Raw genomic sequence first — 26,537 nt, 5'->3', positions numbered from 1 at the left:
TTTTGTTATTTTTTTGAGTGAATTTGTGGTTAATTGAGAATTGATTTGGAAGTAAAGTTTGTGAGAATTAGTGTAGGATTCGATTGATGTGATAGATTTTAAAAATTTGTTTAATTGGTAGAAAATGAAGATTACCAAATTGCCCCTACTTATAAAAGTATTATAAAATGTTATTTTGTAATGTTATATTTAATTGTAAAAATGTTTATAAAGAGAGAAAAATTATGAAAAATTGTTAAAATTAATGTTTAAAAATTATAAACTATTATGTTCTATCTAACCGGCCATATTTCACAAATTGAGTATAAGAGTATTCGTGTAGTTGTTTGATATCCAATTTAGCTCTATTTTCCAGCATAATTTTTCCATTTCTAAGTAAAAATACAATGTTTATTTTCCTTCAAAACTATACTTTGAAAGAAGTATTAGATGGAAGAATCCAAAGAACCCAAAAGAAAAAATAAAAAACCAAAATGTTGCAGAAAAGAAATGGAACCAAATGCACCAATAGAGAGAGAAGGAGGAGAGACGCTACCTCCGTCCGTGGTGGTGACAAATTTGCAGAAATGAAAGTTTAGTTCAAAATTTGGAAGTGTTAAAAGGATTCCAGAAATGACAGAAACAAAAAGAAAAGAGTTAGGGAATAATTTATTACACTCTCCATTTCAACAAGACAAAGTCACATCAAAGGATCTAAGCCATTTTGTGATTTTTAAAATCAAACCAATGATTAACAAAAACAAGCATATGAAGGAAGGTCTGTAATCAATTACCAATTTACGTAACCGATTACAGAAATGTACACATTCTTTCACAACGCTGTAACCGCAAAGCCAAAGCTGTAACCGATTACGCCTACATCTGGCACTATTCATCATCTTCTCAAACACGAGGATCCACTTTCTTCATCTTCAACAACCACCTGCTGCATTCCATCAGCACTCACAACGTCCTTCTTCCTCCTCCTCTACAATCCTGCAAATCAAAACCAACAATATGTGCTTGGATATACGTTTTGGTATGTTACTAACCTATTGAATGCCTGTATGAAGCACCGTATGATCAGCTATCCATAGCTCAGGAATATTTCAGTGGCCACGCCCCCACGCCAACCTAAGCATTCTCGTGTATGCACAGTGGTAAAGCAAACTCTTGACTGTTTTCTATATTTTTAATATATACCCCTTCGTAATCGGTTCTCTAGTGCACTATGTTCTGGAATCGGTTTTCATCTGCATAGGATTCACTTATCTGGAATTTAATAAAAAGGCCCAGGGCACACACGACATTTCACTTAAAATCAGTGCAAATCTTCTCACTTCTGCGGGTGACCAAAACTGGATGAATCTCGCAAATCCGTCTTCGCTTTTCCTCGCCAATCCTCTCATACGAACACCACGCTACCTTCAATTCCTCGCTCTGTAATTCGCATGAACAGTAAATTCGGTTCATGCTGTAACACCCCAAAAATTCACCCTTTAAAATTCAAAATTTGAAATATTGTAATAATACATTTACAGTAACTCCTTGTAACCTCATACTTAAATCTATACATAAGTTTTAAGCTCAGACTTAACTGCAAAGATAACATTAAATCCTTATAATTCGTTCTTCCATCTCTTTCTTCATTTGCACCGGATCACGCGACAATCCTTCATCTGCTCCCGTATAACAAATATGTTATACGATCATTGCAAAAATATGATTTTACAGATACATGCACAAATAAGTAAGGGAGAGCTAACATGCAACACATCATTTATAAAAATATGCATAATTACTTTGATATAAACATCATATAATATTTATGTCAAACATCCTCATATACCATCATACCACAATTTCTATTAGACACTCATCCGGATGATACGTTGATGAGCGGTCACGGGAGGTTATGCACTTGTGATGACTTTTACTTTTTCTTACATATACACTTCCAAAATACTTCATACCATTCACAAGGTTAGTCCCCTCACTATGTCCAAAACCGGCACATAGACCAGGACCTCCTGCTCCTCTCACCACATAATTCATCCTTCTCTACTTGAGACTGGACGATTATTAGAGTATCAGGATAACCTCCAACTACGGGACCCTCAACATCAACATATACACTAATACCATAACATTTCAGAATCTCTCCATGAGATTCATACCATACTTGTATTCCTCAACTCATATTATACCATTACAAAATCTCCCCATAATACACATATCATGATCAGATGCATAATTTCATGTCAACATCATAAAATACATTTATCACAATAATTTTAACATATCTCATGCATTCACATACTTCCACGTAATTCATGTCATACTATGCATAGTACACTTAATTCAACACCAACACAACATTAACTGAAATTGGAACCAAACACTAAGAACTTTGACCGAACGTTAAAGACCGAACGCTAATAGTCGAACATTATTTGGACGAATACGGTTTGGACGAACGCTATGGACCGGACGCTATCTGCCAAACGTTATTCGCTGAACACTATTTGGTTGGGTCCTATTTGAACAAACGCTAGGGAATCATGTACTATTGAGCCGAACGCTAAAACTCGGGACCCTATATTGACCAAACACTCTTAGAACGAATAGAGATCAAACACTAGGCCGAACGCTCAAAGCCGAACGCCAGATCGAGCCCTAGTTGGACGAACGTTCAAAAGTCAAATCTCACCGAACACTGCCTATGATGAACACTATCTGAGTGCAACATCATCGAGACCGAACCTTCCCTACGAACGACCCCTAACTATTTACGATCCATACCTAAGACAAGCATCATCCAAACCGAGCGCTACCTATGAACGATCACTACCTGAATCATGCATCATCACGACTAATCACTACTTATTAATCGATCGCTACCTAGGAACAAATGTCAAGGCCGATCACTACCCATAAACGATCGCCACCTCAGAAAAACATCAGCAATAAAGATCATTCCCTATAACGCTCGCTTTGAGACAGAACCCTATAAAACCGCACGCTAAGGTCGAAGCCCATTTAACCGAATACGATAAGGACGAACGCTAAGCTTGAAACCCCTTAATCCTAACACTATAAGGACGAACGTTAAGCTTGAAACCCATTTAACCTAACACCATAAGGACGAACGTTAAGCTTGAAACCCATTTAACCTAACACTATAAGGACGAACGTTTTGAGTCTTACTTGAACGCCTAGAGCACTCTGCCGAACACCTAAAGTATTGGCCGAACGTATTCAACTAATCCTCAGGTACCAAATTAAGACCGAACACTAGCTACCTAAGAGCAACTATCATTAAGATCAAAAGCTACCTAATAACGCTCGCTACTTGAGAACAAATATCATCAAGACCGAACGCTCGCTACTATCCATGGACATTCGCTATCTGAGAACAAGGAATATCAAGACCGAACGCTCGCTACAACCTATGGGCGTTCGCTATCTGAGGACAATGAACATCTAGACCGAACGCTCAAGATTGTTACCCGAGAATACCAAGTTAAGAACGAGCGTTTATATTCACTAATACACCAAGGCCGAACGTTTAAGATTCAAACTTAGAATATTAAATTAAAGCCGAACGCTCACAATCACTAATACCCAAGAACGAACACTTACGATCCAAACTTAAGAATCCTAAATTAAGGACGAACGACTACAATTACTAATTCACTGTATACATTTTGGACGAACGTCTTGTACATGACTAACTTTACCTAAGGACGAACGCGAACGCTCGATACCTTAGAACACAAAACCGAACGCTCGTATATTTGGGCCGACCACGGTCGAGCAAATTGGACGAACGTCAAATTTTACCAAAATTGGACGTACGCACGTTCTGCAGAAATCTGCAGAATCGCACCAGATTCCAGAAAACCCCATTGTTTCACCCCTTTTTTCCATATTTGCAACAGTATAGTTCTACAATCACTCATACAGATTCATAGCAAAGAAGGATACTCTAACATAAAATTATTCATCAAATAATCATAATATGATATCAAACCTATTATTCCTACAATTTATATACACAGATCTAGCTCCCCCCTTACCTGGTTTTCTCCAAGCACAACCATCCTACAGCCAAGAACTCTGCCCCGATCGGAAGGACGAAAACGTTCGGTTGAAATGAAGCCCTCTACTCCGCGGAGGCCATGGTAGCATCATAATAGAATTCCTATGGTTCAAGGTGCTGGAATTCTAGAGAGAAGCGAGAGAATTTTGGAGATGAAGTTTTAAAGAGAGAAAGAATGGGTTCCTTCCTCGTGAGCTGCTCTCCCTGTTGCCCAATCCAGAGACTCTCTCCTTTTCTCCCCTCCCGTAATAATTCCACTCCAATAATGCACTCCAATAATTGCATTCTAATAATGCAACCGTGTCCCCACCCTTCTCTAAAATATAGGTCCTTACACATGCGAACACAACTTACATCTTTAGATTAGATGAGAAAGTTAGCATCAATTTTTTTCCTTTTATTTTTATTTTTTTATTATTTTATTTTTATATTATTATTTTTTTACTATTTCTTTCTGAAAAACCTGACAAAAGAGACCAACACATGAAAATAATCGCTGGTCACAATATTACAATTCTCTAAAACAATAACAAATTTCGTCTATAAAAATATGACTTAGCAAAAAAGAGATAAATGTACATATTTTCATATTCTTCTCCAATTCACATGTAGAATCATCCAATTGAGTGTCCCATAATATTTTTCATCAAACTAATTATTTTATCTCTGATATGTTTAAACCGATGATCTTCAATCCTTACTGGTATGACTTTAAATGGTAAGTTGTTTTTGACTTCTACATCATATAAACATGATTACTTCTCAAAAGGTTAGCTATTTATGGAGGTAAACTAATTTCGTAAACTATTGGACCAATTCTTAATTAATACGTTTCGACAAATTTTAAGAGCCAAATTTTTAGATTTCCTTCCATCTCAATGATAGAGTTACTCTAAAATACACATGATCTCCAACCTTAAATTTCAAGAGACTTTTCATTTTATATGTATACGACTTTTTTTGCATATTTTGTAAAACTCTTTTTTTCTTGTATCTAAAATATTCACATGTTTAAATAAATTAATGTTTGTATAATCACACACATTATCTTATAAAATAATTTAAATTTAAAAGAAAAACAATTATTATTTGAACATATCACACAAATAATTATATATTCAACACCTTATTAAAAATATGCTTCATTCATAAATAAAAATCATGTAACAATATAGGACCTAACATTTACATGATTTACATACAGCTGAATTCTATGATTTTAAATTTAGAATCCACGTACTTTTAAATTATAAAATTTTATGTAACAGCAACTAAATAAGATAATAAATAATAGTCTATCAAGTTAAAAAAATTAAATAATAAAAACATAATTGAAATATATATATATATATATATTTAAATTTTAATAAATTATAAATATTTAATAAATTTTAATTAAAAGTTCTCAAATTTATCATATAATTAAAATTTAATCACCCATAAATCATTTATGAAATTTTTGAATGAGTAACATTTAATTCGAAACCTAATTGATCAATATTTTTTTTTCAATTTTTTTAAAATGAAAATGAAAATGGAGACAAGTACATATCTCCTTCGAAACCATTGTTCATACTCATCACAAAGAATCTTTCTATCTTATCAAAATGTTCCAATCATCATAATATTCTTTATATTTGTTTTAATTTTTTTAATGTGACCAGATTTATTTTTAAAGCAACTTTAAAGTAAACCACTATGATTAATTAATTACAGACAAAGGGAGCGTCCATTGTTCTTTTTAACGTCACAGCCATCCATTCAAACGTTAACAGTTTGGTGGAAATTCTAGCTATTTATCATTTTTTTCTATTTAATTTTAATTTTTTTTCCTATATCATTTTCTTTTTGTTTTTCTGTCAGCAACGGAACATTTGAGATTCACGATATGAGAAGGACCAACAACAACGTCACGTGACCTATTTTGAAATCGGAGACAAAACACGTGCCTTACCAATTTCGTATTTTAATTTCATTTCATTTTGAACCGAAACCAAAACCCTCTCTTTTTTCCCTTTATTTTCTTCCATTTTCTCTCTGAATCGGTTTCCGAAGCTGCCATGGAAGCGATACTCGTTGATTGCGTGCAGAAGAGCCTTCGGCATTTCATGCACGCCAACGCCATCTTCCTCTGCCACCGTCTCTGCGCCGAGTTCCCCACCGAGGTACCTTTCGCCCTCTTCAATTTCCTTCAATTTTCTACACAAAATTCTAGAAAATGGAAATGGAAGATTATCTCCCTCCGTTATAAGCTCCGAAAACTTCTCCGTCGTAAGCTCCGAGATCGGTGACTCTTGGCTTCACACCTAGCTATTTATTTGATTCAAGTCCATTTCGTAGTTTATGTAGTGGTAGTTGAATTTTTAGTTCGTTTTGGAGGAATTTGGATTTGGATTCAACTTCCTCTTTTAGCTTCACGGTCTATGTGAACTGCACAGATTCTACCTCCCTGCTCACGGTGCACTAGTACGATTAAATTGGGTTCGCGATGGTAATTCTAAGCTCCTGGTTTATTTGTCCTTCATTATACTTGATGTTTTTTGTTAGAGTGGTGGATTTATACGTTACGGTTTTCCCTCTTCCAAGGTTTGAAGTTGCGTGTGTACTGGTTTGGTAACAGTGAAAGGGTTTCTTTTCGTGTGAGTACTGTTTACTACGTGTAGCTGTTTTAGGAAAGGGTTAAGGGTGAGGAGATATTTTGTGCTACCCTTACTAACTCCTTGAATTGCTTACCTTACAATAAGTCTGAAGCAGAAATCAATTAAATAGAAAAAGGTCATTATAAAGTTTTGACTTAGTTCTTGTTATATGTCAGTGTGATGTTTAGACTTTGTTCACTTTGAATTGATGTGTGCTCTTATTTTTTGTGCCCAAGATACATATGAAATGCTCCACTGAAAGGTTTTTTTATCCTTTTAACTTTGTTAATTGTTTGTTCTTGTTTACTAGTGGTCCTTTCTTTAGATATGTGTGTGTGTGTTCAAAGTTTTTTTCTGAAGGATATCTTTACTCTTCATAATTTTGTTTGATGACTATCTTTTTTGGATACTGTACAGACAAATCTCCAGTTGTTGGCTGGATGTTACTTGCAGAATAATCAAGCTTATTCTGCATATCACATCTTAAAGGGTATGTTTCTTTCAATATATATGCACCAACCAGTTTTGGAATCTCGTTTGTAATCCTTTTAGGTTTAATTGTGATCATTCCTTGTCTTTCTCATGGTTTTTTAATAGCTAATGATTTCTTACCTAATTTTTTATCACCTCATATTTGTGCTTCTCATTATGTATCTATTGTTATTCATTTTCTTTTTAATTCTTGAAGGGGCGCAAATGGCTCAATCCCGGTACTTGTTTGCAATATCATGCTTTCAAATGGATCTTCTTAGTGAAGCTGAAACAGCATTATGTCCTGCTAGCGAGCCCAGTGTAGAGGTACAAAACATAATTCTAAATATATTTTAAATCGAGAATGATTTTTTGAACTTTTTTAATGGTCTCTTGGAGGTCTTAGAATTTCTTGTCTCAAATCACTGATTATGTTTTTATCTTTCATGCTTTTGTTATCAAAGTTACTATTGTTGAATTCTTTATTCTTGTATGAGTTAGTTATAGCGTGCTGTTTGGCTTTAAGTTGTTTACTATTATAATTTGTCAAATAATATATTTGCTAGGAGAAGTAGAATGACTCTTATGTTATGTTGCATTTTTTGTAGGTTCCAAACGGGGCAGCTGGTCATTATCTGTTAGGGTTGATTTACAGGTTGCTAACCAATCTTACTTACCATATAGTTTTTATTAGTTTATCTGAAAGTTTCTTTTTATATTATTTAAAAGGGAATGGTCTGGTTGTGGCTAAAGCAGATTATAATCATACATCTTTATCATTAAATCAGACATAATAGAAATTTATATTCGCATCTTCCTTCTCTGGGTCATATGCAAAAGCTACAATATTTGTTTATTATAAAGACTTTGGATGCTGTAAGTGGAGTCAATTCTATATAGTTGTGTGTTGGTCATGTATGTGTATGTCATGCATGCATACCGCATTTGATAAATTCACCCTTCTAAATTCTCTTTGATACTCTTTTTTCAGGTACACTGACAGAAGGAAAAGTGCCATTCATCATTTTAAGCAGGCACTATCAATGGATCCTCTTATGTGGGCTGCGTATGAAGAGTTGTGCATATTAGGTCGGTATAATACATTGAACTTGCTCACTGCAAAAACTTGCCACCCTCCTTTAGATAGACAAATTTATGATATCAGAATAACACAATCACTTATCATTTAAGAAGTCTGTTTATGTGATGAACTGAAAGCCTAGAAAACTGGCCTTGGAACCTTAATGCTCTAGAATTCATTATATTCACTTTGCTTTTGACTCTTGAGATTTTCCAACATAACCATTTTAAAATTTATTTATGTTCTTTGTTTAGTGCCACCTTGATGCTATTTGTTTTGACTCGTGATATCTGTCAATTTATGCATCTTCTAATATATTGATGTTTCTAATATGTGATTACTTTCTGAAAGATTTCCATGTTATTGTCCTAATCAGTTATCACTATGCTGTTTTCTGAATATTCAGGTGCTGCTGAAGATGCGACTGCAGTTTTTGGTGAAGCAGCTGCTCTTTGTGTACAAAAGCAATACCTACATTGCTTGACCACCTCTAAGTTGCAGTCATCAGCCGAGGATTGTAATTTAGTTGACACTAGACACTCTGTCTCAGAAGATACAAGTCCCAGGCAACTGAAACTTATGCCAGGCCTGAAGGATGTTCCTGGAAATCATCATGGGGCATCTATTTTAGGAGGAACTTCCCAACCAATTAATAGTGGTCTGTCCAACATATCATTTTATAACACCCCATCTCCAATGGCAACACAGGTAAAGTGCATCTAATTTCATATCATGTGTACATATTAATTTATAGTCAATATTTTGGATAAAATACACAGTTTATTAAGCCTTAATTTCTGTAATTTTGAATTTTGAAAATGTTTAGTTCGTGTGTACATATTAATTTATAGTCAATATTTTGGATAAAATACACAGTTTATTAAGCCATAATTTCTGTAATTTTGAATTTTGAAAATGTTTAGTTCGTAAGTCAGAATCAGAAACGTTGGTTAAAAAAGTGCCCTGTTATTCACTAAATATGAATGGATGTTGATTGGTTTATTGAATGTGTTACATGCTCAATTTCTTTTTAGAAAATTTGATATTTTTGTTCACCTCTTGTGTAGTTGTCAGGTGTTGCTCCACCCCCTTTGTGTAGGAATCTGCAGCCCAATGGCCAAAACATGAGTACAGTGAATACTGACACTTCTCCTAAGTCATCAGTGAACTCTACCATTCAAGCCCCTCGGAGAAAGTTTGTGGATGAAGGAAAATTACGTAAGGTTGTGGACACTTGAATGAGAACACGTTAAGAGATCTTAGCCAAAACTCTCCCTGCCCCCAGTTTGTCATAATAAAAACCAAGCATGCGTGTTATTTGGTTGCTTAAATTTTCTGCAGCTTCTCAATATCTCTGTTTTCGATTGTTTACATTATACATTTTAGTTTTTGTGTAATACATGATAGACTTCTAAATATTTTTGACATGATGTGAGTTAATGGATTAATAATTATGTTGATGTTAAAGAAAATGTTTGCTAGAAAACACACTCAGTTGTTTGGTGTAGTTTGATAGTTTGCATTTTATTCCTTTCTTTTTTAAATTTTTTTACAGTTTGTTCTATTCTTAGTACTTTATTTTTTGTTCTTTTGTTTTTAATTGTTTCAGATTTCGGGAAGATTGTTTTCTGATTCTGGTCCTAGACGTAGCTCAAGACTGTCCAGTGATGCAAGTTTAAATGCTAATGCAGCAGTTGTATCTGGAAATGGAACTGGTAATTCTTCTAAGTATCTTGGAGGGTCAAAGCTTAGCAGTATGGCATTTCGTTCCATGGCAGTTCGTAAAGGGCAGTCGTGGGCCAATGAAAATGCTGACGAAGGTGAGGATGAGTCTTTATTATATCATATGACTTCTTCTATTGTATTGTGTTTTTTGTTATGTTTTCCTGTGTAAAGATGATTGTTTTGAAGCTGTGGTAGTTATTTTGTCATGAAGAAATGCAACCTGATTAATGAATCTGTGTTTGTTTATGCAATTTTCTTCTATGCCATTGCCTTTTCAAGGTTTTATAAGCAGCTAGCAATCGCTGGTAGGAGTTCAGAGTGGCTAGCCCAAAAGGGCAATAGTGGGACACTGGCTACACCGAACATAGACATATCAGTATACTGTGCAATAATTAATAAATACCAACTTTGAATTAGTAGAGTATAGATAGTTAAATGATTGATATTGATCCTAACATTCAGGTATGATATGTTATATCTATTATGAAATGGTAACATAATACTATTTATTCTACAATTACTGATCTTGTACTGGTTATACTTGCTCTCTTAATGTATGACTCCTGTTAGATATATTATATCTTTTATCTTTTAGTTAGTTTATTATTATTTCTCATTTGTATTTTGGGCTTAGCCCATATTTCTTCTATTATAAATAGAGAACCCTATGTGTGTATTTTACACAAGGGAGATTAATCTAAATATAGTTTTTCACTATATTCAACATGGTATCAGAGCAGGTTCTCTGATCCTCTTCTAGTGATCTCTGCTGTCTGCCGGCGGCCGGCCGCCATGGCCGCCGGCAGCCCCTAAAATCTCAGTGGGCAGTCCATTTTTCTTCTTAAATCTCTGCCACAGTCAGCACCAGTCCAGACCCAGTGTGCCACTGCTGTCGCCGCCACTTTACGCCGCCGTCGCTGCCGCCGCCGCCGGTCACCGTCACAGTTTCGACGGGTGACCAGCGGATCTGGACCGTCTCCTTGAGCGACGGCCAACCCTGCCGGAGACAGGACCAGAATCCTCCGAACGCGCCGCCACGCAGCGCTTCTTTCCGGCCAGTCCGCCGCCGGCCGCCGTCACCGTTTTCGACCGGTGACCAGCAGATCTGGAGCGTCTCCTCGAGCGACGGCCAACCCCGCCAGAGTCAACACCAGATTCCTCTCAACGCGCCTCCACGCGCCTCCTCTTTCCGGCAGATCTCGGACGCGTGTTGCACGCGCCGCCTTGTCGCCGGCCACTGTCACCGTTCAGACCGGCGACCACTGGATCTGGTTCGCCTCTTCACGCGACGGCCAACCCCGCTGGTGCCGGCATCTGATTCTTCCACACGCTCCGCCACGCGCCGCTTCTTCGTACACTGCGAACAGGCGCGTACATCTCACGCGCCTCCCTCTGGCCGCCAGAGTTTCACCGCGACACCTCCATAGCCGTCGCCGGAGCTCCCTCTCTCTGTTCCGACCATCAGAGCAGCCATTGATGCCATCTTCGTCTATCTTCGTCTCCGCCGTTGATTGTCCAGGCACCGTTTTCCGTTTTCCGCTGTCCAGCCACTGTTTGCTGCTGTTCGCGCCGTTTGACCACTGTCCAGCCACTATTGACCACTGTCCAGCCACTATTGACTGCTGTCCAGGTGCCGTTTCCGTTGTCCGGCGCCGTTTTGCCGTTGTCCAGGCGTAGTTTGCCTCTGTTTGGCACTGTTTGCCGTTGTTTGGTGCTAGAGTTAGCCCGATCTTCTTGCACAGTTTGCCGTTGTTCGGTGCTAGAGTTAGCCCGATCTTCTTGTGATACACTGCTAAGTATCACCACTTGGGAGTTGTCCAGCAAAGAATTTTGGACCTCCAACGTATCTTTGGATCTTTGATGCCTTTATTTCAGCATTATAGCTTAATATTTTGTTTCTGTTTTAGTGGTCCAGCAACTGTGATATTCCACATTTCCGCCCTTCACACTAAGGGGGAGTACGTTTCCAAGACACTGCAAGTCACATATATATGGGTGTAGTCCCTGCAGTTTTGTAGATTTCAGCTACTACTGTTGATCCCGTCACCCATCCATCATTGATGAGGATTTAGTGTAGTCCCTGCAGTTTTGTAGCTCTTAGCTTTCAGCTACCACTGTTGATCCCGTCACTCTTCCATCATTGATTGGGAATCAGTCCTTGCAGTTTATCATTGTCCACACGGCTCTCCTTCATCCACTTTTGAAGTTGAAGTTTCACAAGCTGCTGTTAGTCCATCTATGTTTGCCTCACACTCTTGAAGACAAATCATCTAGTTCAACATTGAGTTCATCTATTTCAAGCTTAGTTCATACAATTTGTATGCTCCAGCTTGAGGGGGAGTGTTAGATATATTATATCTTTTATCTTTTAGTTAGTTTATTATTATTTCTCATTTGTATTTTGGGCTTAGCCCATATTTCTTCTATTATAAATAGAGAACCCTATGTGTGTATTTTACACAAGGGAGATTAATCTAAATATAGTTTTTCACTATATTCAACAACTCCCAAGTTCTTACATAATATTAATTCCAATTTTCTTATATAAAATATTTTTGAACTGCTAATACATATCCTTTCTTTTATCTTCAGGAACTCGAAACGATGTTCTTGATGATTCTCGTTTAAATGTCACATCGTCTACATCTAGTTCTACTCCTACCATGGATGCTAAATCTTATGAACAAGAAGCAGCAAATTTTCCCATTGGTGGACAAACAGTGAGCGGTTCAAAAGTCATTTCTGGAGCTTCAGAAATACTGACCCTTTTAAGAATTTTTGGTGAAGGCTGTAGACTTGCCTACTCATATAGTTGTCAGGTATTAATTAATTATCATCTTTGGTTAAAAGATATATAAATTTGTATTTATCTATTCATTAATTTTTTTATTGGATTTATGAAGAAAGTAATAATGATAAAAGAAATAGTTTTCTAATCTTTTTGTTTTTTTGTTTGTGAAACAGGATGCACTGGATACCTACATGAAACTTCCACATAAGCATTACAATACTGGGTGGGTTCTTTCCCAGGTAATTTTGGTTACTCAGTTAGCAAATTCTGGTCTTTCATAGGTAGTGTATTGATATAGCATTATACTACATTCAGATTTAAGATGCTATATTCAAATGTTTTGTTGGCTGTACCTAGAAAAGAAAGGTTTTTCCTTGATGGAGTTACTTCTGGTTTCCAACTGGTGTATAGAATATACCTCAAATTAGGTTTCAAATAGGGTAAAATTTTGGCTGAAATTATACTGTCTACATTGTTATTTTCGTTTTCCTTCTGATTGTGCTCTGTATCATCTTTTAATTTTTTGTTCCAATCAATTTCTTTACTGGCGTAGTTCTTCATGGCACTTGAACTATTTGATATTTTCAAGATTCTAAAAATAATGTTGAAATTGGAGTCTAGTAGGAAGAAAAGTAAAAGAGAACAGGAGAACGGATAAATAATTAGATTGGATTTTTGATAAATACAAAGCCCAAACACCTAGAGTGTGCTTCTTTTTATATTGAAGATTCAACTGGTGTATAGAATATACCTCAAATTAGGTTTCAAATAGGGTAAAATTTTGGCTGAAATTATACTGTCTACATTGTTATTTTCGTTTTCCTTCTTATTGTGCTCTGTATCATCTTTTAATTTTTTGTTCCAATCAATTTCTTTACTGGCGTAGTTCTTCATGGCACTTGAACTATTTGATATTTTCAAGATTCTAAAAATAATGTTGAAATTGGAGTCTAGTAGGAAGAAAAGTAAAAGAGAACAGGAGAACGGATAAATAATTAGATTGGATTTTTGATAAATACAAAGCCCAAACACCTAGAGTGTGCTTCTTTTTATATTGAAAATGATCAAATATCAGTGAGACGATTCAACAAGATGCATAATTTCTGTTGGGGTGCTTTGAAAGTTGTGAATCCTGCAATCCAAACAAATCTATTTCAGAAACATTAGCCCAGACCTGCTTGATTCTTGATGGTTTTTGATCTAGATATTCTTACTGGTGCATGTTACTAACTATTTGTACTATGATGCTTGGATGTTTTAAGCAGGTTGGAAAAGTGTACTTCGAATTGGTTGATTACTTAGAAGCTGATCAGGCTTTTGGCCTTGCTCGTCAGATCATGCCTTATAGCTTGGAAGGAATGGATGTCTATTCCACAGTTCTTTATGTGAGTTTATATTACATTTCATTAGTTTTTGTGATATATCATGTATAATAATCATAGTAATAGTAATAATAGAAGTCCTTTGAATTGATGAACCTGGAGGGATTTAGGAGAAGTATGGAAAGCTAGAACAAATTTTGAATAATGGGTGGTGTTGCAAAACGTAATATACTAACCCCTATTTATCCTAATTATCCCAATCCACAAGTAAGAGGATATATATGAATAAGATGTGATTTGATTTCCTCTCTTGCCTTTGATACTTTGATTAGTGGTTGGTTCAATTAATAGAGCCTCTTGGTAGAAAAAAATGTGCCATTATCAATGATAGCAATATCATGATACTAGGGAACTGAGGATGAATCCAGAGAGGGAGCTAATTTCACATACTAGTCTGATGCACCATTTGGAGAAAAATATTATAATTAATATCAGCCTGCAGTAAAATTATCCTGCAAAGTTTTTAGTCTAAGGCTGATGTTATGGGCTATTTATAGAAACAATTCCTTGTTTTATGGCCCTCATCCAGGAGCTACAAAAGCACCATGAAAATTAAAACGTTGCGTAGCCTTCTAGAGCTATTTTATTTTATTGTCTTTCTTTAGCTTCGTGCTTCTTCTGTTTAATGCCTGACTGTTATACCTAATGCTTGACCAAGAGACTGTTATCTCTGGTGCAGCACGTGAAGGAGGATATGAAGTTAAGTTACCTGGCTCAGGAACTGATATCAACTGATCGTTTAGCTCCTCAGTCTTGGTAGGCTTTGTATGGAACTTCTTGCTGATTATTCGAAATATACTGGTTTCTATATTTTCCTTTTTAAATTATTTCCTTTAGAAGTCATTTCTCCTTGCTATCATCCATATTTGCTTTACCATAATGCTTTAAATTGCACGGCTTTGTGTAGGCAAATATGCATGTTCGGGGAGTGAAAACTGTGCTGTACTTTTGCAAGAGCATTTGTTGTCGACTAATGCCATATTCCAGACATATATATGATAACTTTAGCATCTATATTCTTACCTACATCCATTTAATATATTAGTTTTCCATATCTAGCCCATTTGTGTATATCACTATTTTTCCTTTCCTTGTCCTATTCTTTTCAAAACCTTTTCATGAAGTATACTTATTGTTTTAACATCAACTGCTATTTGAGAACCATGGATGTGTAGATGTTTCTTCTTTATTTGGCTGTTCTATTAAGTTTGTTTTTATTTTATATGGGTTTATAATTCTGGTTGAATGCTTTGACAGGTGTGCAATGGGTAATTGCTACAGCCTGCAAAAGGATCATGAAACTGCACTGAAGAATTTTCAGCGGGCTGTTCAACTGAATCCCAGATTTGCATATGCACACACCCTTTGTGGACACGAGTATTACCACTCCCTTTGTATATTATATCCACAAGTTTCAATAACTTCTGCAATTCTTTTTGGTCTTCTAATTCATGCCTACTTACAGGTATGTAGCACTAGAAGATTTTGAGAATGGAATCAAATGCTACCAGAGTGCGCTCAGGGTTGATGCAAGGCATTATAATGCTTGGTATGGACTTGGAATGGTATACCTACGCCAAGAAAAGTTTGAGTTCTCCGAACATCATTTTCGAATGGCTTTCCAAATCAATCAACGTTCGTCTGTAATAATGTCATACCTTGGTACTGCTTTACATGCCTTGAAGGTAAGTGTCTCTTACCATACTGCTTGTAGTTAGTACATACAAAAATAAGAACTCCATCTGTCTTTGGCTTTTGTATTTTGTAGTATCTGGGAAACTCTGAAATTATGTTATGCTTGTATGCTTGACAGAGAAGCGAAGAAGCACTGATGGTAATGGATAAGGCTATTTTAGCGGATAAAAAGAATCCCCTTCCAATGTATCAGAAGGCCAATATACTTTTGAGCTTGGAAAAGTTTGAGGAAGCATTGGAAGTCCTAGAGGAGCTTAAAGAGTATGCACCTCGTGAAAGTAGTGTTTATGCTTTGATGGGCAGGATCTATAAAAGGCGTAACATGCATGAGAGAGCTATGCTTCATTACGGTATATCTCTGGATTTGAAACCATCTGCAACAGATGCTGCTTCTATCAAGGTGATTTGGCTTATAATATTAATAGTTTTGCTTTAGACTGATCAACAACTTCTACGTTTGCACAAACTTGTCTTCATTTTCTTATGCAACTTGAAACTTCATTTTGAACAGGCTGCCATTGAGAAATTACATGTACCAGATGAGATGGAAGACAACTTGTAGCTAGATGAAGTGCAGAATGCTAGCTTGTGTAAATTACCCAGATTTTGAATCCTTGAATACAAGGACTTGACTCTGCTTGTGCTTTCGGCAAAATTGTTTGTTGAAGCAGTATAACTACTTGAGAAGTATTTATTCATGCACTTGAGAATTATTTATTCAAGCAGCCATCACGCCCATCCAAAAGACGGATCTCTCTAAGTGACCAGAGTTTTGTACCGATTCAAATACTAAAAGAAACGAGGACATGATGTAACAGAGGTGCCAAGAAGCTCCTATTTAACGTGTACGAATAGTTATGTCAAAGAAATCATCATGTATCTTTAGTCAATCCATTCATTTGTTAATAAATGACAGCTTTGGTTTGTGCCCTCTTGGAATTATAACAGCTACCTCTGTCCTACCCTCTTGGAATTATAACAGCTACCTCTATCCTATTATTTGCACACAATTGAGCGAGGAAGCGTGATTTTACACGTAGAATTTTGTTATAATCTCTTTTGTTCTAGTTGTAGTCAATACATTATCCAGCAACTTTGCCAAATTTACTTTTTAAAATTTCAGTAATTTCACAATTGGGAGATTTTGTTTTATGCTTTTAAATTCTAAATTATTTATTTTGACCTAGTGGTTTTTGGAATTGATAATTTTTTTCACTTTGGGCCACTTACTATCTAATTTGGATTCATCCACATACTATAGCAAAATAAGTAATTTTGGTTCAGATTAATTGGAAAATTTCAGGTAGGCAATTTATATATTATTTTTATATTTTTAGTCATCAATGTAATAAATATTTTTATTTAACTATAGTTTAAGTCTTTGAAATAGGAAAATATAATTTTAGTAGACTGAATTAAAAAAAATATATAGCATAGTTTTTTAATATAAAATTTGAAGGATAAAATGTAAATTTAAAAAATATTTGAGGTAGATAGACATAAATTTAAAAAATATTTTAATCCCTCAAATTTAAGGTAGATAGACATAAATTATATTTCTTTTTCAAATTTAAAGAATTTCTTTCATCTATAATTTATCCTATATTTTAGAGATTAAAAATAAAGTTTTAATGTGTTAAATTCTTACTCACAGAAAAAATTAAAACAGCTAAAGCACTTTTTCCAATTGAGTTTTGTATAAACCTCCCTTTGAAAGAAAAGGTTGATTATGATAGGGTAAATTTGGAAATATAATATAACTTATCATAGATTTTTTTCATCATTGGATTAGGGTTTTTGTGTTTCCTTCGTCTGGAAACCCACCCTCTTCCATTCACATTCTCTCTCCCTCCGAATCTCACCGTACATGTTTCTTTATCATTGGCATTCCCCTTTTCATTCATGACCTCATTTTCCCAGTTCTTCAAATTCCATTTAGTACTCTGTGCCCTAATTTCATGATTTCAGCAATGGGAAGCAAAGGCCGCATTTCGCCGCCTCCGCACCTGCGCGTTCCGCTGCGTCTCAGCATGCAGAGATGAAGCGCCTGACGACGGAGAACCAGCTGCTCGCACTGCTGTCCACGCATACGTGGCGACACTGGAGGAGTGAGCTGGAGCAGCAGCAGGCTCGCGGGGAGGCGCAGCACTTCAAAAGCGCAGCACTTCAGGAACTGCAGAGGGTTCACACTGATGTTGTTCAGATCCCTGCACTTATCTCTGAGCTTGAATGCCTCAGACAGGATTATCAGCATTGCAGGTATCCTTCTCCTGCCTCTTTTTTAGGTTAGATGTGTACTTATGATGTAGTGTGTAATGGGTTCTTCTTAGAGAAAATGTTGTGATGATGATGTAGAAATATGAAAGCATTGGTTAAGTGTTGTTTTCTATGTAGACATTGCTTCTTGTGTTGTGGTCTAGGTGATCTGGAATGCTAGCTGTCTCTCTATGGGATGCAATTATTGCTGTAAAGTTCATGGGGTAGTATTTGTTTCTTTGGTTTGGAGACTTTGTTAGTATTGGCTAGGGGTGGAATATTATGGAGATGTGGCAATTGGCAAGTTTAAAGGCAGATGTGTCTGTTTTTTTGACATTTATCAACATTTGAGGAGGGATATAACTTGATAAGATATCTTTTGAGATTAAAACTGATAAAATATATTCTTGAGGGCTTAACAGATCCCTCTCATTTTCTTCTATATATATTGAAAACACAAGAATACATGGAACGTCAAGAGTCTGCACTAGACCTTTAGGTACAGAACTAGGTACGACTCATTCATGGTGTAGCAGACAAACCTTAACGATGATATATAACAGTAATTATTCTAACAGTTATCAACCGTGATTCTTGGATGTTTTTTTTATTCTCAGGAGACCTGTATTCCCATGCTTTTAGTTGTTTTTATTCCCATGAGGAAGGGGTGGGAAATTGATATTCACATGGAAATATGGTAATTTACTTACTATTATACTTATAACGTTCATTTTTTTCTTATTTTTTTTTTTAATTTTAGAAAACATTCTAAGCTATAATACTCCGAAGAATATGATTCTTGGGAATGTAATGTGGTTTTGTGAAACTCACTCACTGAATTCTTATGAGATTAGGATTTATTCCAGTAGGGTGTAATACTTTATTCCTAGAGTGTGGTATTATTCATCTGCCATCAATCTTGGTTGTGTATTACAATTAAACTGTAGGTTGATACCTAATTTCTTGATTTTGATCTCCGTTCTGTTTCCATTCCATTTATTCATAACGGTGGAGGCTTGGGCACTGAGCAACATATTGCAGTCTGTTTTATCTAACTTAATCAGTCACTAAAGTTCTGCCTAAGTTTTCGTAAGTGTAATTTCTATCTTTGGTAAATTCTCTTTTTTTTTACTTTGGATCTCATTGGAATTGATTTTAATCTCTTACATTTCTTTAGACTGCTTTACTGAAAATCCTAATTTCTTGAGTATAGAATCTGATGACATGACTTCCGTAGTTTGAATTGAAGGCAATGGTTGTTTCCTCTTTTTTTTACTAAGAGTGTTTGATCTTTGAACGAATTCCTACACCATTTCCTTGTCCTTTTGTATGACCCTCTTGGGAGTCTCTTCAATATCAATATCCATGGATTTGCGTAGCAATGTACTAGCCAGAGCATTTATGTAACCAGAGATATACTAAGGCACCTTGCTACACTTCACGTTTTAGGCAGGCTTGGCCCAGCTAGGGTGGTTAGCATGTGGTAGGCATACATTTTAAGAACAGGTTTGGCAGCTATAGGATCCTCTTTTAGTTGTTGGTAAATCTTCCATTCTCACACCATTCTATTTGGAATCCCAACAGCAACCAATGTGACTCTTTTAAACCTATTTATCATTTCGGTTTGATTCCTCTGAGCTTTCAATATGTCGTGTTTTACTCATAATTCACTCAAGCCAACTTCAATGTCAACCAATTCAATTTTTGTTCCTACTCTCTCCTTACAACATGTTGACACAGTTCCAGAGTGTCATGTTTAGTGCCCTTGACAATCTTTTGTTCAGGTCGTGCAGGGTCACTTGTAACTGAACAAAATTATACAATGATCACCTTGAGTCACTTCACATGATGGAAAAGAACTATGTTTCTATGAGTAGGGAAGTGGAAAAACTTCGAGCCGAGCTGAGCATTCAAACAATGCTAACGTGGATCGGAGAAGTAGTAGGTATCTCCTTTCATACCTATTTTCTATGTTAGAATAGAGCCTTTGTCCCTCAATTTTTCATGTTTTGTGGATTCTTCAGTGGTAATAAAAATTCATGTGTGCCATATGGTGGCACCTCTAGAACTAATGAGAACGAGGCTTCTAGTCTTCCCGTGGGACAAAATGCTTATAAAGATGGTTATTCTGTTATGCAGGTGTGTGATGCCTCTATGTGTTACACCGTTTTGGGTTTCTTGTGGGAGTGCATTATTTTAGTTCATTGTCTAATATTTTTAATTTTCAAATCTTCTAATAAAAATGAATCTATGGATTTTTCTTGTTTTTATTTATTTTATAAACTCTTTATTCTTAAATATAGTAAATAAAATAATGCTTGCAAATTGTAATTGAGTATCTGCCTCTTGTATCAAGAATTAATGATGTGTTCCTGGGTTTCTTATACTACCTTTTGATGAACTATTTTGAACTAAATGCCTTGTTGGAATTTATTTGTTTCTTCTATATTAATGGAGAAGCCTGAATTCATAAACTTTTATCTGATTTCTCTATGCTCTTGTTACTCATTAATCTTTGATAATCACCTTTCTTATGGTACCAAATTAACACAATCACTTTTTTGATGATTTTTCTTACCATGATAAAGAAATACAAAATTTATAGGATTATCATGCTCATTGCCATGTTTATAGGTGCTTTGCATGATAACAATTGCGAATCTGTTAGTGTATTATTTGTGTGCAGAGAAAATAGGAATGATAGCAATAGATGCTTTGTGTTCAACTGCTATATTCTAACATTTGCTCCTCTAGTTATAATGATAAATGTAGTGTTACTTATGAAAGATTTTAATTTGTGTTTAGATTAGGCATAGAGTAGAGTTAAGAAGAAATTATTAGAAAACATAATTCTCAAGTTGAGAGAACATAAGTTCTTTGAAGGAGAATGAAGTATTTTAAGGATTTTAAGTTAAGTGAATAATTGGAAGGAGATGGTCAAGTTTTCTCAGCAAGTGGATGATTCAGAGTCAAGTTTAGTTGGATGTTTCAAGATTAGTAGTTCACACAGAAGAAAGGTTTGAGCATAGGCTAAGATGTTTGATAATTGTAAGGAAAGAAGAGATGTTGTTGTTCTTTCATAAATTTGAGGTGTGATCGTAAGGGAGGTATGATTGTTTCAATTCGATTTTGGGTGGTTATGGTTTTAAGAAGAAGTGTTGAGTTTAAGGAGAACAAACGATTATATATCAGAAAGGGATCAAGTTAAAAATGTGCAGACTGGGGATTGTAAAGTCAAAAAGAGTTTAATGAAGATAAATGGAGAAGAGAAGACAAATCTTTATGGTGTATGAGTTCTTGGTTGGTGTTCTGAAACAGGTACTAGAATTTCCACATGATATTATCTTTGGTTATTGGTCTATGTGGAATTTACATACATTATGTCTAGTATAGGGCTGATCATGATTTCATAATTCACATGATGAACAAATACTACTTGTCATTGTTTTATGGTATCAGTGTAGCGATTCATGGTTGTTTTGAGTGAACTTCATTCTATAAACATGTTTAATACAATCTCAACTATTATTGGTCATTGATTTGTTGAATTTTATGGCATGGATACATGATAGGATTAGAAGTTGTAAACGTAAGGTACTGCTGGATAATGTACTAAATTAGGTCTCAATATTATAAGTATAGATACTAATTAAGTGAATTAATTATCGTATAACTAGCATTACACGTTAAACTAACTAGACACATATATTGTTGGAACAATCGGTACCGCTATAGGGTTGTGCAGCGAAATAAATTACGATAGCGGAAAGCGTGTTCGGTCAAACTCGTTTTAAGATGGTCAGTTTTAGAAAATAAATTTTCTTAGAGAAAATTTATGAAACAGTGAATATGCGTAAAATGTAAAGAGTATAGAGAGCAAGAAAATTCAACACAGAATTTTATCCTGGTTCGATTCAAAAGAATCTACGTCCAGTTGTTAATCACTATAAAAAGTGATTAACGTTTTCACTAAAAATTAGTTTAAAGATTTACAATAGGGTGAATAAAAAGAATGATAAAAACTTTCCTTCGACAAACGAATCAGAATTGCGCAGATTAAAATCTTCCTTCGACAGACGAACCGAAAGATGACCACCTTCCCAACTCGAAGAGAACCGCTTCGACTATCAACACACGAAACGTGAGCTTCTCCTATTCACGAGACCAGGCAAAACACTTGAACTAGCTTTTTAGAACTTCCTCAGACTGTATTCTCAAAAAGCTCAGAGTTCTTTTCTTAGAGTTTTGGAAGAACCTTATATACCCAACTATTCTGAATTCGCAGAGATGAATTATAACTGCCACATATAATCGATTATTGTTAGAGATAATCGATTATTTGAGTCAGTTACAGGGTTTATCAAAAGTGATAATTGATTATCCTAAGGAATAATCGATTATTCCAGAGACTTTGGCAGTTCTCATCAGAACCAATGATAATCAATTATTTGGAGTAATAATCGATTATTCCAAAGCAACAAGGTTTTTCAGAAAAGCTCAAAATAATCGATTATAACTTCTAATAATCGATTAAATGTGTAACAGTTCTGGAAGTACAAGTTTTTCTAAGTATTACATGTTCAAAGCCTTTCCTATAATCTACAAAGTGGTTTTTCAATTACTCTACTAAACAAAATAAATAAACAAATTAATACTGCAAGATAAAAATAGACCAACAAATCTGATAGTAAGGATGCAAAGTTACCTTACCGTGAATACAGGAACCAACTTTAAACAAAATAATAATAATAATAATAATAAAGATGTTCAAGAGTCGATCACAAGTGATCGTTAAAGATTATAGTCCATAATAATAAAAATTTATAAAGACAATTGTAGTCTCCTCGAGACTATTCATCGGCGGAAGGCAATCGTAAGGAAAGCTCAACGGAAGGAGCCTTTACCTTGAACTGTAGGGGAGGAGAAATCTCTTTTTTTTCAGGAATGGGAGGGATTGGAAAAAGATCCAACGTCACCCGATCTGGAACCGACGACGCTATCCATGAAAGATCTCCAAATAAACAAAACTAGAAATGTTAAGGTAAAAAATAATAATAATAATAATAATAATAATAATAATAAAATATATATATATATATATATATATATATATATATATATTTATATATATATACAACATATCTTACCATTCATAAAAGGCGGCAAGAGGGGCAGCACAGAGTAAGATGTGGTGGCGGTGCTTTGCTTCAAACAACGTTGCTTTTCACGATACCCATAATTTTGAAACCAACAATAAACGCTATTTTCAACACCCAATTTCGTCCGGATTGACAATAGATTTGTTTTCATCATGAGTGAAAAATAATAAAAAAAATGTAATAAAAAAAGAAGAGCGTTCGTCCTCTACTGTAGCTTTAGGACCGAATGTTTTTGGTCGATTTCGCGATCGTTCGTCCTCTCCCTTTCGCGGACCGTTCGTCCTCTGCCGTGCACTGCTCTTTTCTATATCTTTTTTGACGTTCGGTTCCTTCCACCTGCATGCAACCGTTCGTCCTCTAGACCCCAAAAAAATGTTCGTCCTCCATCGTAAATGTTCGGCTCCTTCCACCTGCATGCAATCGTTCACCAATATCACAGACGTTCGCCTTTTTGCAATCTACCGCTCGGCCATCCGTGACCACAATCATTTGGTCGTTCAGTCTTTTTCTTCATTCTCAATCGTTCAGCTTTCCATTTTATGACCGTCCAACCTCTTCTTAACCGCTCGGTCATCCATGATCAGCTTTCAGCCATTCAACCTCAGTGACGCTCGTTGCTCATGCTCAACCGTTCGGTCATCCTCAAGCGTTCATTATTCGACCGTTCGTCCATTCATACCTTTAGGATGTTCGACAATTCTCAGCTTCAACCGTTCGGTCATCCTCAAGCGTTCATTACTCGACCGTTTGGCCATTCATACCTTTAGGACGTTCGGTCATGCAGAGAGTCGACCGTTCGGTCATCAACAAGTTTTTCAACCATTCGGCTGCTCGTCCTCAATCGTTCGACCATTTGGTGTCATTGACGTTCGGCAATTTTCAGTTCAAATGTTCGACCGTTCGGCCTCATAGGTTTACCGTTCAATCATAGTGTTCTAATGAACGTTCGGTCTTCATTTGAACGTTCGGTCTTGGTGATGTTATTCTCATTTGAACGCTCAATCTCCATGATGTTTCTCTTCAGCCTTCGTACTAATGGTGCTTATTTTCGTCCAGCGTTCGGTTTTGAGCGTTCGGCCCATTATGGTTTGATCAGCAAACGACGTTCGGTAATTGATGTGGTAAGTCGCTCGTCCAATCAGTGAGGCGTTCGTTTTTTATTTTGTTGCACTTTATTTGTTTTAATAAAAAATATAGTAATAAAAATAACAAAAAAATAAAAATAAAAATAATTAAAAAATAAATAAAAACAAAAAAAAATCTGGAATCAGGGGATGTGTCTCCGAATTCCTGGAAAGTTGTCTAAAAAACAAAAAAAGAAGAGAAGACAAAACGAGAGAAACCCAGATTAGGGAATGTGTTTCAGGGATGTGTCGGGAACTCCTAGAAAGCAGTGAGGCAGTGAGGCAGTGTTGGTTTTTCTTTAAAGGGGTTTAATTATTTTTTGCTTCACTTTGGCTTTTGGGTTGTAAACCACAAACCGTGGTACCCCTCTTGCACGGCTGCCCATCTTGCAACTCTGTAAAGTCCTTTTACACCACTACAAGACTCTGGATTCTCACCAACCAGGGGAGGAGACCTTACTGGAAAAAAGAAGAATCAGCTGAGACTCATTGGAGACACAAGGTTGGCAATAGCAAACGGATCTTCAAGAGATGCTGTTGTGAATATTTGTACATGTTTGTTGTTATCGAACAATCATCACACCCAACCATCTTGACAACCACGACCACTACTAACACCTCATGACCACCACCTATCTTCACCCATCATCATCTATCCCAGCCAACAAAATCATCTTCCATCAGCAACCATACACCTCACGACCCATCATCATTCATCTCTGAACCGGACCTCACCACTCATCTCCAGTCCATCACCCACTCATTTCCAGTTCCATCCAGCACTCACCTACAACAGAAAAGGGGAGGGATATATAACACCTGACCATCACAAAGTAGAAGGCAGAACGATGTGCCCCAAGTTGGAGGGAGGACACGTCCCACAGAAAAACGAAGAAGGAAGCAGTACAACCGGTTTTAGGAAGCGCCGTCGACTCTAGGCAGTGCTGGCAGCAGGCTCGGTAGTGGCAGGCAACGCGATGATGGTGGGGAGAGCTTGACGGAGAGCGGCGACCCTAATCGGTGCGGTGGCTGAGCTCGCCCAAGAAGCGATTCATGAAGGAGAAGACTATCCCTCACGTGCGTAAGGAGAAGAGAAAAATGGGAGTTTGATTCCGTGGCCGGCGACGAGCTCGACGGAGGGCGGTGGCCCTGGCTTGGTGGCATCAGCCGCGACTCGCGATGGTCGGGCTCTTTCAGACGGCAAAGACACGGCACGAAGAGAGAACCTCGCACGCGAGAAAGGAGAACGGGAGGAGCTCGTGACGGCAGGGGATTGTCTCGACGGTGGGCGACTGAGCTGGCGACGACTTGGACTAGCGGTGGTGTGCGTGCGGAGATGATGCCCCTTCATCAGAGTTCTTGGCTGGGAGAGAAGAGACTTGAGTCCCGTGTTTGTTCAAATGAAATTGGAAAATGAGAGAAATCCAAAGTTGGAGAAGAAGAGTATTGGCCCAAACAAAGGAGCTTCAATTTCACTCTGCACCCCTGGTTTTTTATCTCTGTACCCCTATTCCTGTTGGGCTTTTCTTTTGCTTTATTTTTATATATATATATATTTTATGCTTTTGTTTCTTTATCTGATTATGTGGTCTTTATTGCATGTAACCCTTTGTATGATAACCACCACTCGTATATCTGGTGTTTTATTTTTATTGGACTTAATTTATTTGCTGCACTCTAAACAAAAAAAAGGTAGAAAATAGATATATAAAAATACTAAAAAAAATATTCTAAAGGTTAAGCACATGTGTGATCACACGCATCGTTCTTGTGCTAAAATCTTTTCTTTTTCTCTTCTAAAAGTATCAAAAAAATATTTTAAAGGTTTAGGTACATGTGTGATCACACGCATCGTCCTTGTGCTAAAATCTCTTCTTCTTTTCTCAAATAATAATAAAACATTTTTAAAAGTTTAGGCACATGTATGATCGCACGCATCGTCCTTGTGCTAAAACCTTTTCTTATTCTTTTCTCAAATAATAATAAAACATTTTTAAATGTTTAGGCACATGTGTGATCGCACTCATCGTCCTTGTGCTAAAACCTTTTCTTCTTCTTTTCTTAGATAATAATAAAATATTTTAAAGGTTTAGGCACATGTCTGATCGCTTGCATTGTCCTTGTGCTAAAAAT

General features: G+C 36.3%; 2 protein-coding genes across 14 annotated transcripts in view; both read left to right on the top strand.

Annotated features, from left to right (window-relative positions):
• The first annotated feature begins 6,037 nt into the window (after positions 1-6,037).
• On the top strand, positions 6,038-16,900 carry LOC108329208 (cell division cycle protein 27 homolog B). Of its 2 annotated transcripts, XM_017563313.2 has the most exons (17): positions 6,112-6,246; positions 6,520-6,572; positions 7,138-7,210; positions 7,409-7,518; positions 7,800-7,846; positions 8,183-8,280; positions 8,679-8,980; positions 9,340-9,495; positions 9,882-10,092; positions 12,590-12,816; positions 12,962-13,027; positions 14,054-14,173; positions 14,850-14,926; positions 15,428-15,547; positions 15,636-15,855; positions 15,984-16,265; positions 16,377-16,900. In XM_017563313.2, exons 2-17 carry the CDS (start codon positions 6,570-6,572, stop codon positions 16,425-16,427), a joined length of 2,163 nt encoding a protein of 720 aa, XP_017418802.1. In that variant the 5' UTR covers positions 6,112-6,246; positions 6,520-6,569; the 3' UTR covers positions 16,428-16,900. The 2 variants fall into 2 exon arrangements, with proteins under 2 accessions (XP_017418801.1, XP_017418802.1); XM_017563312.2 differs by lacking the exon at positions 6,520-6,572 and having other exon boundaries at positions 6,038-6,246.
• Positions 16,901-17,623: 723 nt separating this feature from the next.
• The window catches only part of LOC108328298 (protein FLX-like 2), a 38,357-nt gene continuing 29,443 nt past the window's right edge, over positions 17,624-26,537 (top strand). For 2 of the 12 annotated variants that reach the window (XM_052873352.1, XM_052873349.1), the window contains exon 1: positions 17,993-18,124. Coding sequence is in view for 8 of the 12 variants with exons in the window: in XM_052873345.1 (XP_052729305.1) it covers positions 17,904-18,124 (221 nt within the window). In the remaining 4 variants the exon portion in view is untranslated. Of the gene's footprint in view, positions 18,125-19,135; positions 19,211-19,905; positions 20,067-26,537 lie in introns of all 12 variants that reach the window. The other 10 variants (XM_052873348.1, XM_017562143.2, XM_052873345.1 and 7 more) reach the window with 10 other exon arrangements.

This window comes from Vigna angularis, chromosome 2 (assembly GCF_016808095.1).
Source record: "Vigna angularis cultivar LongXiaoDou No.4 chromosome 2, ASM1680809v1, whole genome shotgun sequence".
NCBI lineage: Eukaryota > Viridiplantae > Streptophyta > Magnoliopsida > Fabales > Fabaceae > Vigna > Vigna angularis.
The sequence above is the reverse complement of the archived record's forward strand: the minus strand, read 5'-3'. Positions and strand labels throughout refer to the sequence as shown.